Source organism: Patiria miniata, unplaced genomic scaffold (assembly GCF_015706575.1).
Source record: "Patiria miniata isolate m_02_andy unplaced genomic scaffold, ASM1570657v1 HiC_scaffold_21, whole genome shotgun sequence".
Taxonomy (NCBI): domain Eukaryota; kingdom Metazoa; phylum Echinodermata; class Asteroidea; order Valvatida; family Asterinidae; genus Patiria; species Patiria miniata.
Genome location: NW_024037060.1, coordinates 767,310 through 779,988, shown reverse-complemented (window position 1 = coordinate 779,988; position 12,679 = coordinate 767,310). Strand labels below are relative to the sequence as shown.

Genomic DNA, 12,679 nt, shown 5'->3' with positions numbered 1-12,679 from the left:
GGTTTCTGCTCATCCTGGACTGGCTAGCCTGACTTACCGATTGTCACTCATGATTGGGTGGTGCTATCATATACAGCCGAGCAAGAATCAACTACAAGCTGACTTCCTCCTTTTCACTTCACACTTATGCCATCAGAAATTGAAAGTTACGGTATAAAGTCTTGTAAAGCTTTGAATACCCTCAAAACATGACGAGAAGGTTAATAATAATAATAATAATAATGAAGTTTTATAAAGCGCACTTATCCACCAAGGTGCTCAGGGCGCTATTACAATGAAAACGAAACAAAACAAAATCAGTTTAATTACGGAAAAACGGATCGACATAAGGTGTGTTTTGAGAGATGTTTTGAATGAGTGAATAGAAGTGGAGGTTTTGATATGAAGAGGTAGTTGATTCCAGAGATGTGGTGCTGCAACAGAGAAAGATCTGTCCCCCCAGGTACGATGAGATTTGACTTCTTGAAGGTTGCCTTGAATAGCCTTGTCACGTTATTGATCCACTTCCCATAGACCTGTGTCTTATTTCCAGCCATAGCCATAGCCATAGCCATAGCCATAGCCATAGCCATAGCCATAGCCAAGTAATTCAGACGCGGCCAAAGTGTCTCATATATGTCTCTGTTGTTTATCTCTCTTTGTCAGCCTTGAGGGGGTCCTTGTATACGGAGCATGAAATAATCACTGATTTATATTGTCTTGTCTCCAGACTTCGCAAGAACCTCAAGGGTTTATACATAGTCCATCCTACCATGTGGCTCAGGACCATCGTACGATTCACCAGACCGTTCATCAGGTCAGTAGACCAGTCATTCAAATTTCTGATTAAAATGATTTTAATAATATTACTTGTTTACGATACTTAAGAATGTTCTGTGCTATATTTGAGTTTCCCCGAACAGATTTTGTTTAAAATTGCCATTTTTCTCGTAATACAAAAGTTATCCAGTTTTGAATGAGAAATTCAATGAAAAAAATGGGCCCACCTTCTAATATGCACCACACAGTACTTAAGTTCTCGTAGGCCAGACTGGTTCCTGCCAATATCTGAATCAATATTGTAGGGACTGGGAACCTGACTTCTTCCAGGGCGAATCTATTTGTGTACAAAAGAAACCAAAATAGAGCCTTTTTTTTCAGAGTGTTTCAGTTGAAAATTTGTTAGGGGGGCTAAAGTCAAATTTTTTGAGGAACAAAGACAATGCATCTGTAAAGGTTTTTTTAGATGGAAGTTTTGCATTGGGGAGACTACATCTTCAATGTGTTTATTTGTTTGTTTTTTGTAATTAGTTCCAAATTTAGCAGAAAACTGAAGTTTGTGGAAGCGCTGGACGAGTTACCCGCGCTGGTCAACATGGAGTATATTTACGTGCCGGATGAGGTCAGAAGGTTAGTGCACATGCTCAGTTGGGTCGTTCTCGTTTGCTCTGCATTTTGATAACCATTGTGAAAATCATCTTCGTCGTTGAAACATTTCATATGTATGAATTGTCTCTTAACAGGTTGGATTTTTGTTTATAAGTGCACACAAAACAAAGACATTGAGGAACTAGGAGGCGACCAACTTAGGGCTGGATAAAGTGACACTGACATTGAATGTTGCAGAACATCTCCCAACACCCACCAAAAAAAAAAAAAAAAAAAAATATGAGAAAATTTGAGATTTAATTTTCACCTACACTGCCATTATCAGCACTTTGCATAGGAAGACACTGGGTGACTTTTTTTCTCATTATCACAATGTAAGACACTTTAACTTGAAGGCATCTACTTTGTGGAAAACGGTATGCATGAATAAACCGTAATAAATACATATACCTATAGATGAACGTCACGAACAATTGTTAGAGATTGCCAGATTCATCAGCTGATCACCTGCGTTTTGTGTACTAACATGCTGCTGTTTTGGGCTGTTGTCACTTTTGGCTGTTACTAATCATTCACATATTTTTGTATTCATCAGTTTTATATCACCATGGTTACACCAATAGATTTCTTCCCCAATAGAGAAGCCATTGGTATGGTACATGTCACCAGTCTAATCATAGCCTGGATTCCAAACCAAATAGGAAGAAGAACCAATTTTGGATTAAACATCTTTGTTGAGTCGGCCTCAGTAAGGTTCGATTTTGCTGCTTTTGGAGGCACTGTTCTTGTACTCCAACAACAATGCCGATAACTTTGGTCCGGCATTTAGTTGAAAAACCATTTTTAGATCTTTCTCAGCAAATATGCAACTATTTTTCCCCTATGTAATATCAGTGCAGGAAGGTACGTAGAGTTTTTAAAAGGTTCTGTATATGGAGTTTAAATTTTCAAGAAAACAAGTTTTTGTTTTGCTCCTATAACATACCATTTTTTGGACATCAATTTTGAAGAAAAAGAACATTAGCAGACGTAATTACATTCTAATTTCAGGTGTGAATAGTAAATTTATCACACTCTGAGGTCGTAAAGTAGAAACCTTATAAACATGAAATTTTACCTAAATGACTTTTCCTAAATCCTCGAACCCCCCTTGCAACCTGTTAGTTTTATTTATAGTCAGTTTGGTGAATCGCTGCGAGTCAGAATTGGTCATTTTACTTGACTGTCGTAATTTGTTAATTGTTTTTGTGCCTTGTTTTTGCATGTGTGTGTATAATTCGTTTTTATACCAGTATCCTTGTCCACATAGCATGATGTTCCACACAGATGCCTAACCCTGCACATTGCAGTGCCAGATATGAGTGTTCTGGTGAAAAACTGCATAGTATTATGCTGTGGTTTTGTTTAATCATTAAAAAAAGATTAAAATTCTTTGAAACATGACTGCTACTTTATTTCCAAGGGTGTTAATAGAGAACACATATTTAAAAAGATTATTTAGCCTGTTCCTTCATCAAGTTCATGAATCCCAAAAGATATCAGATGTGGTGTTTTGAGAAGTCTTTTTGAACTGAATCTTATTGCTAATGTTTTGCCCAATTATGCTGACTTTCTATGGATATCCTAGTTTAAGTCTAGTCTGGTCCCCTTTTAAGCGAATACAAAACATCAGTAAAATGGGTACAAGTTTTCTGAAGGTTTGGGGACATTGACCCGTCACCATAATAAAATACTGCTCATTAATTTTGAAAATATTTATAATGAAAATAGTTACAATGGTCTTGAGTTTACCCATACCAGTAGCTTCCTAAGCTGATTTAATGATGATGAAACAGACGACATATCAGAATAAATATGATAATGATGCCCATTTTCGCTCTCCTACCGACTTTTATCCTATCAAATATTGCGTGTGTTCCAAGATACTAGTCGACAGTTTTTATTGATGTTGTGATTACTTGTCGGAGTGGTGTCTTTTTTTTTCTTTCATTTTCATTCACCTTAATTTTTTCCCACCTTGCTTCTCCCATCCCCTTTTTTAACGGTTGTCTCCGCCCACCATCCTGCAGATTTGATGAAGGCAGGACACAGAAGGTAATTTGGATTTGTCAACTTTTCACAGCTCAAAAGATTTTGATTTTTTTCGTTGTAAATTGAGCTACAGTTTTCTCATCTTTTTTTTGTGTAAATCTGCAGTCACTATTACAGATTGACTTTTTAGCTGAGAATACAGTGTTTAAAAAACGTCGGTGAAGGGCAAAACCTAATTTGACTTTTTAGCTATTTTGTCATTTTTCTGTCTGAGAATTCCATTCATTTCCAAAAATCTGTGTGATCATTTTTTGCCATGTTCATCCATTTGCCAAAAGAACCCAAAAAGAATCATTGACAAAATTTGCTCTACGTCTATCACTTCTTTTGTACCAAAGTTGTAGGGATTAAGAAATCCTGATTATTGTTTGTGCGATTTCTGCAACATGCATGCATTTTTTGTGCAGTGTAGATATATCCTGAGAGTGCTTTGTATGTGTGTCCTCCCACATACTGCAATGATAGAGCCATGTTTAGGAAAGAATAGAGTTTACATGTTGGCCAAGAAAAAAAAACTAAAGGCCAAAACAGTTTTTAGCCAAAACAAAAGACAAGTTTAAAAGATGCGCCCCCTCCAAAAAAAAAGTCTGTGGGGCTCACAATTTTTTGAACATTTTGCATTGAAATGTTCCCCAGATGTTACTTGTTTTGGTTTTAATGATATATTTTCTGTCTCTGATGGTTGGTTAATTTTTTATTCTCTAGTTAAAGCTCCCTCCCAAAAAAAGGTTCAATGATGTATGGGTGGCTATTCATTTTGTTGTGAATGGCGGGGTTCCAGAACTAAGCTTTAAAGTTTGTGGTTTTGTGGACCTGTACGTCTTTCACCAACTGAAAATGCGCACGTAGTTCATGTAAAAAAAAAAACTTGTTTCAATTTTTGAAATTTTTTTTTTGGGGGGGTGGGGGAGGGGATATTCCTTGAATTATGTGCTTAACTTTCAAACATTTCAAATGAACAAAGCTATAAATTGAATAGCTTTGATTTGTTACCCTATGTTTTAGTTTATGGTGTTTTTTTTTTAAATGCCATTTTTTAATCATGATTTTAATATTACTAAAACTTTGACTAAGCAAAAAAAAATTTACCATTCATAAATTCTTTGATAACTTTGAGCCCAGATGAATAGACTTTACATGTTGCAGGTGTCTGAGATGGGGTTCTTTGTTATTTAAATTAAGTAACAATGAATGCAAAAACGCTTTACTGGTACCTACCATGCAATACAAAATTATAAGGTCTTTTGTTTTGAATAGCCACCCATGCCTACCCCTGCCCCTCACCAATGCTCAAGCACACTGTTTCATCATTTTCAAAATCCCGACCATCCATTGTGTCTGGACACCCGTATATCCATCCATCTATGTATCTTTCCGTGACAGGAGGGTGGTGGTGGCGTAGCTGTGTGGGGTCAGTACTCATCATCCCTGGCTTTGGCCGTTGTTCGCTGCTCGTTGTATCTTTGGTGCCTGCTGCCCGGCGCGGCGGCCCAGTGCACGCTTGGATACCCCTGGCTTGTCTTGTCCGATGCACTGTCATGTAAGATGAGTCGGACGGGAACTCCATTTTCCTTTCTTCGCTCATAATTTTTAATTTTTTTTTCATCTTTCTGTTTACCCTTCGTCTTTGTTTACTTATGTTCCTTTCTTTTTGTCCACCTCTCGTCCTGATTTACCTAACTTCCTTATTTTATTTTTGTTCGAAGCAGCACCATAATCGTAAGTCCTTTCGCCGAAAAAAAAAGATCAATAATGAAATGAGACAAGTCTTTAAGAGAGCTGTAAATATTTGCTCAAGAAAATGCTCTTTATAAGGGTTAATTCCATTTGTGGAGTGTCAGAATAAATAAGTTTATCTTGTGTCCTGAATTGGGCCCATTCAATCAAATAATAAATGGGTCTTTCAACACACACAAAAACATTGGAATTTACAACATACTGAAAATATCGCGTATTGATGACTATTATAAAATTCATATTGTTGACTTCAATCAACCTTTGTTCAATCGATCACGCAGACAACAAGTTGGTAAATTCAAACACGAGTCTGTGACTAGACTAGTCAGTGTTTGATACCGCGACATTCACATAAAAGTGAACGTAAGCTGGCGAGACTTACACGCTCTGTTGCAAGCCTGTTCAATTTTTCAACCAGGCCTTCTATATGTAAGCAACAAGTAATTCAATGCAAATAACTTGTAGAATGACATTTGACAAGATGCAGCTATGAATATTCTTCTCTCAGAATTCTGAAATTGATTATAATGCTGCGTCTTCAAGTATGTCCTTCTTGCCTCCTAACAATTTTCAAATACTACTTTTCCTCCCTAACTTAACCTCTGCATCTAACCTAATACTTCTCCATCTTTGATCTCGTATCCATTTACCCATCTTCTGTTCATCATTTTTATATCTTCCTCATCTGTAAATGTCCTTTCCTCAACTCCTTGCTATTTCTCCAATCACTTCTGTTCTCGTTTCCTCCTTAACTCTGCATCCTGCATGTTGCCATGGCAACTGCTGATGAGAACGACCCCAAATTGCCTGCCGTTTGTTTTGTTGTTGAGTTGAGTTGCTGTAGAAACATTTCGTTGAAGAAAGTTGTGTTCATTTGTGTCGTTGAGTTATGGGCCGGAGGCCGTGCTTCCCAGAGTGCATGTTCCAGAGATGGGTTCCTCGGAGGAACTGTTTTTCTTTGAAGCAGCTTCCTTAGTTTGCATGGTGTTCTCGCATGGAATGCATTCATTGCATGATGGTGCATGGCTGTTGCATGTCTTGCTGATGATGGAACAACACTAAATGGACTGGCATTATTTTTTGCAAGGGAAGAATACTGGCTTTCTTTAATTAGCTACCCAGGAATTAAGAGTTTGGGGAACCTTCCTCATATTTTCTTGCCAGCAGATAATGTTATTGTTGATTTTGAAATGCCTTCTTTCATGCCTGTTTTAATACAAAGGTTAATGATAAACTTGTTTTCTTGAAGATTCCAATCTGATTATAAACCCTTCCATGCTACGATACATGCTGGAGCATCAGTGCATGTTTTTATGCATTGTACTGTATTGATGCCAGCATCTGATAACATTATAGCAATGGACATTGTTTGTGACTGTAATGACTTTTAACAAAATTGTGTTTCTCCCGATGATGAATGCTTTTCCCCGTAATGAATGTTATGCATATTGATATTTAAATTGAAGTGATTATTGTTTTTACTAACATGTTGTTTTCTTTAGTGCATATGACAGTTGGTGGGGGGGGGGGGGGGAGGAATAAAACATGCAAAATTGAATTTGTTGAAGAACACAGAGAACTCATCTTGAACTGCCAGTTGGAGTTGAATGTGATGATAAAATTGGTACTGAAATGCATTTTTCCCCCACTTCATGACGTGTCATTTGGCATGCATTCTAACAGCTTAACCACTAATTCAAATTGAAAATTGGCATCGGCATAAAGTACAACTTACAATTATTGAAAAAAGGAATGCCACTTAACAAACAAGATGCCTTAGAATTTGTATGCACTTAAATTTCAAAAAGACTGATTTTGCACATCTGAATATGGAATTAAACTTGATTACAACATGTATATTCCAGGTAAGTCTTCTTTTCTTTGGAATGCCACTTATTTTGGTTAATATGTTTATTAAAACCGACAGTAACAAGAAAATGACAATCCAATTATTTCTTTCAAACACTATACTCGAGAACAAATCAAAAAGTCAAGTCCATGTGTAGTTCCAGTACTTATGTTTCCATGTATTCAGGCATGCAACTTTTACGCGGATCCGCTGATTCCTGGTTTTTAACTTCTCATGAATGCCATTACAAATTTAGAAACACTCTACAAAGTCTTGGGTGGTTTGGAATTTTCCTCGTTTTTTTTTCTAAATTCCCAGTTGCATGCCTGTGTATTTCTTTCCTACGAAACACATAATGGCACACATCCCATAATTACAGATTCTGTGCTTACACTCAGGGTCAGCACATTATCGCTTTGCTGAACCGTAAGCGCAGAATGAGATTATTACTTTATTAGTTGTTTTAAGTTAACAGGGCCATGAAATTAGGCTCGGCACTCCGGCTTGTGTGTCTTTCTTAAGTATAAGACTGAGCATTGAACTGCTCGTTGCATGTTTAGTAAGTACAGGTTTTTATTGCAACACCACAAGTTGTACACACAGATTGCTGAATGCAGTGCACTTGAACGGCCACTATGCCTATCTCCTCTCCTGTTTTCTACCTGTTACATGTATCTTTCAAAGCTGTTGATATTTCTTCAAAACTTGAAAGGTTTCTTTCTGACATCATGAAAAAGTAGTTAGCTCTCGTTATTTTGGATTTATGTTGTTGCAACTAAAGATTCCTAATTTGCCATTTGTCAAGAAGAGAAGAAAGAAAACAACTAATGTTCATATCAATGGTCTTGTTTCCAAGACACAGACGCAGAATTTGCAGAAGAAGTTTTGTAAAGGCTGGTTCAAACTTTATGAGAATCAAATTTGAAGTCAGAATTGGGATATTGAACTTGGGACAATGTTTAAACTTGGGTCATGTTTGATAGGTACAACAAGCATCTAATGCATACATTGCAAATACTGTTTGGAGTGGTATGGCCTGGATGTTTCATTTGAAGCTATACCATTTATGGGAAGATAGGGGTTATGTATTGGTTTCCTGTGGAAATCTTTAACAGATAGGAAGGCCAGGTAATATCCCTCAGTCAATCTTTCACCTCAAAATTTGACTTAAAAATTATAGACCAATCTTAGCACAGCACATACAACTGGCTTCATGCTTCCAATATTACTGGGGACCACACTGAGTGTACACAGACTCTGTTCTCAGATTTGTCCAGAGAGAATTTCGAAGCAATATCTGCCTACAACCGTATTTGTCAACATAAATTCAGCAGCATTTTATATTTGTCTACTTCAGAAGAAAACTTGTCCAAAAAGGAATGGCTTTGATGAATATTGAAATTTGTCTCTCTGCCAGGGTGGATAAGCAGCAACAGGGGAAAAGACGGAAGTAGCGAGGATGGGGGGAGCAGCTGCAGCTACACCATGGGCCCAGACTCGGACATCGTGACGACGACGCATGACGAAGACTACCTGGATGACATGCTATACGTGCCCACATCCCGGGCGGCTCGGCGTCGGATGTCCGCACAGCTGCGGCGTGGCAACTTTGCCCTCTGGGCCCTGAAGCGTGAGCAGGGTGGGGACTCGGACGTGGAGGACTGGGACAGCCACGGTTTCATGGAGGATGACATGTTTGCAGATATCGAGGATGACGGGATGGATTCGGAGGACGGGGAGGTGGGCGTGGCTCAGAGACAGGATGAGGATGTGGCGGAGGCGAGTGATGAGAATGAGGCACAAGATTTGAAGCATCGGAGGAGCGTCGGAGACGAGGATCTGGAGTATGAGGAAGAAATTGACCCCTTTGCGGCTCTCCATGCTCCTACTTCTCACCACTCTCACCATCTCTCACATTCTCATCATCAACAGCTGCGTCATCATCAACAGCATCTAGATCAACATCATCCTGATCCGAACTCAGAATCAAAGACTACAGACGCAAGAAAGCTTCACAAAAAGGGCATACGCAGACATCTCAAGAAATCCGGGAAAAAATGATTAAATTGCAATTTGGGGTTTTTTTAACTTTATTTTTTACTTTATTTTTTACTCCAAATATGTCATTCCAGTTATTTTCAAATTTTGTTTTTTAAAGGCCGTGTAGGAACTACCCACTCTTCATGGATATTAACGTCCCCTTAAATTTTAATTATTTTATTCATTTATATTACAAATGTACATGTAAGTGGAAATATTTTTACCTTTTGAACTTTCATCCTTTGTGTAAATAAACTTGACGGTGAAATATGAAACAAAACGCATGTACAGGTAACGTCATCACTGTATGTACTGTGGAAGAATTCGGGAAAGTAAACTTAAAGATAGCTTTAAAAAAATTACAAAGAAAAAATATAGTTCATTTGTTATCCTGATGAACATAGTTTGTTTTTCTACAATGTGCTTACTGCTTTGAAATTCCCATATAGTAGGTAACATATTTTAAACATCTGTTTTAGAATAGTTATCACTTAAATTCAGTTGTCCGCATATTTATTCCGTTGTCCGGAATTATTTTAAGATGAAATTCCATCAGTAAGTTTTAGAATAATTTTAAAGAAGAGAATTGTTAAAACTAATTCGTTTTTAAATTTATACATGTGCTGTCTCTACATAAAGCAAAACTGTGTATAAAGGTGCCACATTATTAGTTATTCAAGGAATACTAAAAAATGTAGCGCATCTGTGTCCCACATGGCATGAGGCCGAAGGCCGAGTGGTATGCGGGACACAGACGCACTACATTTTCCTTGATCCAGGAGTGCGAGTGGGATAACGAATTTATCTTTGCAAGCAAATTTGAAGCTCAGTAATAATGGAACACACATGCTGTACACGAACTGGAATGACGCGTGCATCTTGGAATCGAATAGCGTAATATGCAGAGTGCAGTATGGACCATGCTACATGGGATAATGTATCACGGTTTGTTGCCATGGATCGACCAATCAGGATTGAGGATTCAAGTTTACTTGAAGATAAATATAATTGTAGGTACAGGAATCTATAGATTGTCATTCAAAATCAGTGAACTGTTATGCAGCAACTACAGGTACTGTACATGTACATGACCTCTTATCTTCAAGTCAACTTCAAGAATCCTTGGTCCAGATTGGTCGCTATTCTGAGGTAGGCCCACTGTTCCTACTGCAGGCATATGTAAAAGGATAACTGCTGACAAGTTTGTGTACAGTGTGCGCGTTCCACATGCTTTTCTGTGTGTCAAGTTTGCCCTAATCTCACTCGCTCTCGTGGAGCACGGAAAATGCCATTACATGTAACAGTTTTTATTCGATTACTCGGTACTACTAGTATTATGTTCCCTTTGGTGTGGCTTTTTTCAGAGCAAGCAGAGCATTTTGTGTACAATTTACAAAAGTTTGTATGTTGAAAGGTCAAAAGTACTTAAAAAATCTTTATACACTAAAAGATCTCGAGTTTGTTGTCATAGAGGAAAACTGAGAAAAAGTTGGTTTTAAGTTGTAATGTGAATTGTCAAAGTATATATGTATATATAGACAATGGTATCCAATTCTCAGATATTTCTAATTAATTAGTGATACATTTTCATGCTTATGCTTCATATATATAGGGGAAAAAACTACACCAGCATACAATAAAAAACAGAGATTTCACGTTATTTTGTATAATTGGCTTTGCACACACCTTTCAATGTCAAATTTTATAAAATTATTATTATAGCATTGTCTTTGTAAGCAAACTTGTCCCCGGGTATGTGGTATATATCATTTACTCAAATGTAGAGGATAGACGGTGGTTACTGCTTTATAGCCCTGGGGGAAAGGTTGCAGTTAGCCCCGGTATGTGCTGTGTGTCTGCAGGAAAAGCAAATTTTACTCTTTTATAAGTACTACATTTTGTTTGCTTGTTGAATATAAAAGTTTAAGTTTCCTGAAAATGAGGTTATGAGATTTTAGGCAAACGAGTAAAAATAAATAAGATTTAGAGTTTTAAGTGATAGGGGTTGATGACTGAAGTTTAGAATATACGACTTATTTGCAGCGAAATTGTGGAGTTGCTATATTAACGGTTGCAATAATGTCATCGTAGTAGGTCTATTTAGCTTGTGGAAAATGAATGTGCAATTAATATTGAATGAGGCTTTGGGAAGGTAGCAGTTGGGCTAATTAATTTGCCATTTCTTGCGTTTAGAATCAAAATATCTATCGTGGATATATTCACTGCACTTAGAGTGCGCAGTAAACTAGCTTGTTGGTTTTTCCCTTTTGGGGGTTGGGGAGGGGGGGGGGTGTTGTGAGTTTCAACAGGCCGCTTTAGTCTGTTTTAAAGTATGTTTTATGTCTCCACTTTTTTCGGAATCAATGTTTCATCACCACTGACATGATAATTAGTGAATGAAGTTTATTTTAGTTTTATCTTTTTATTCTTGTCCTTTACATTGTTTCACAAGTATACGCCACTGTCCCTCTTAAAAAGGTATAAGTTCAAACGTACGAAGAATCAAACATTGTTGTATGAATAACCAAAATGTGAGTACATAATAGAAGAATTAGTCGAGAAAGGACGGTCCATAAGTGAGGGAGAAGCCAGCAAAAGCACGTTCAAGATCAACAAAAACTATTTTGGTATGAAGCAAACATTTTGCTGGTATGCTGAAAGAATTGACATTAAAATAAATAGCATCGTGGGTGTCATATTGAAGAGAAAACAACTTCATGTATACGTATTGCCCCCAAATAGGGCAAATTACTCTCTCTGTTTGTTTTTTGTTTTTTTTACAGAATTGGATAAATCTTCTCCTGGAGGCCAAACTTCAGGGTCACTCTTAACCCAAGATGATTCTTGCTTGTACAAAAAGATACATTTGTCAATGAGTGCAGCAAAACGGACTCCGACAAATCAAGGCATGTCTCCCGAAAGATCGTATATTTCTGATAGCCCAGATCTAAAACATAAATAAATAAATAAAAAGAAGCAAGTCACGTTTCTGGACAGAATTTTCTTTAGTTATTTTCATTGAAACAATGGAGTGGAGTTGTTCACCCCCCCCCCCCCGCTCCCATTTCGTATCTTATATCCAGGATTCACAGAAAAGCTCTCTATAGAACTAAGCAGACATTGTATAATTTTAAAACTACATTGTACTCTTGTTAAAATACTTCTCGGTCATTATGTAAATGAAATGTTGATGTACAGAAAGAAAATCAGCTGTAACCAAAGTAATTATTTTAAAATTATACTGCACTATATTTTTTGAAGCTTTATGTTTAGGTTTACATTGGTATCATAGGCTAGAAAAACTAAGTAAAAACAAACATTGTAATTATAGCACATTATAAAGAACATAACCACAAAGTGCCTGTCAATGTAAATCAGAGTAATCAATTGAAGAATATACTGGACACAGAATATCTGTAAATTCTTGGACAATCTTGAAATAAAATTTGGTGTGCACCTAAAAGTCATCGTGTCATACTAGTATTAATAAACTAAAGGTCTTTTACCTCTACTTGTCTGTTTTTTGCCTCAACAATGCAGTATTCCGCGAGATGCAACATGGTAATTTTTATTCTTAGACGCAAACCTTTTTAT

General features: G+C 37.1%; 1 protein-coding gene across 5 annotated transcripts in view; it reads left to right on the top strand.

Moving 5' to 3' along the window:
• Positions 1-9,320, top strand: part of LOC119729616 (protein prune homolog 2-like) — a 36,277-nt gene extending 26,957 nt beyond the window's left edge. For 3 of the 5 annotated variants that reach the window (XM_038202256.1, XM_038202257.1, XM_038202255.1), the window contains 5 exons: positions 710-796; positions 1,291-1,389; positions 3,438-3,462; positions 4,843-4,870; positions 8,463-9,320. In XM_038202256.1, coding sequence (XP_038058184.1) covers positions 710-796; positions 1,291-1,389; positions 3,438-3,462; positions 4,843-4,870; positions 8,463-9,106 — 883 coding nt within the window. In that variant the 3' untranslated portion in view covers positions 9,107-9,320. The remainder of the gene's footprint in view (positions 1-709; positions 797-1,290; positions 1,390-3,437; positions 3,463-4,842; positions 4,871-8,462) is intronic. The other 2 variants (XM_038202260.1, XM_038202258.1) reach the window with 2 other exon arrangements.
• Positions 9,321-12,679: the final 3,359 nt, after the last annotated feature.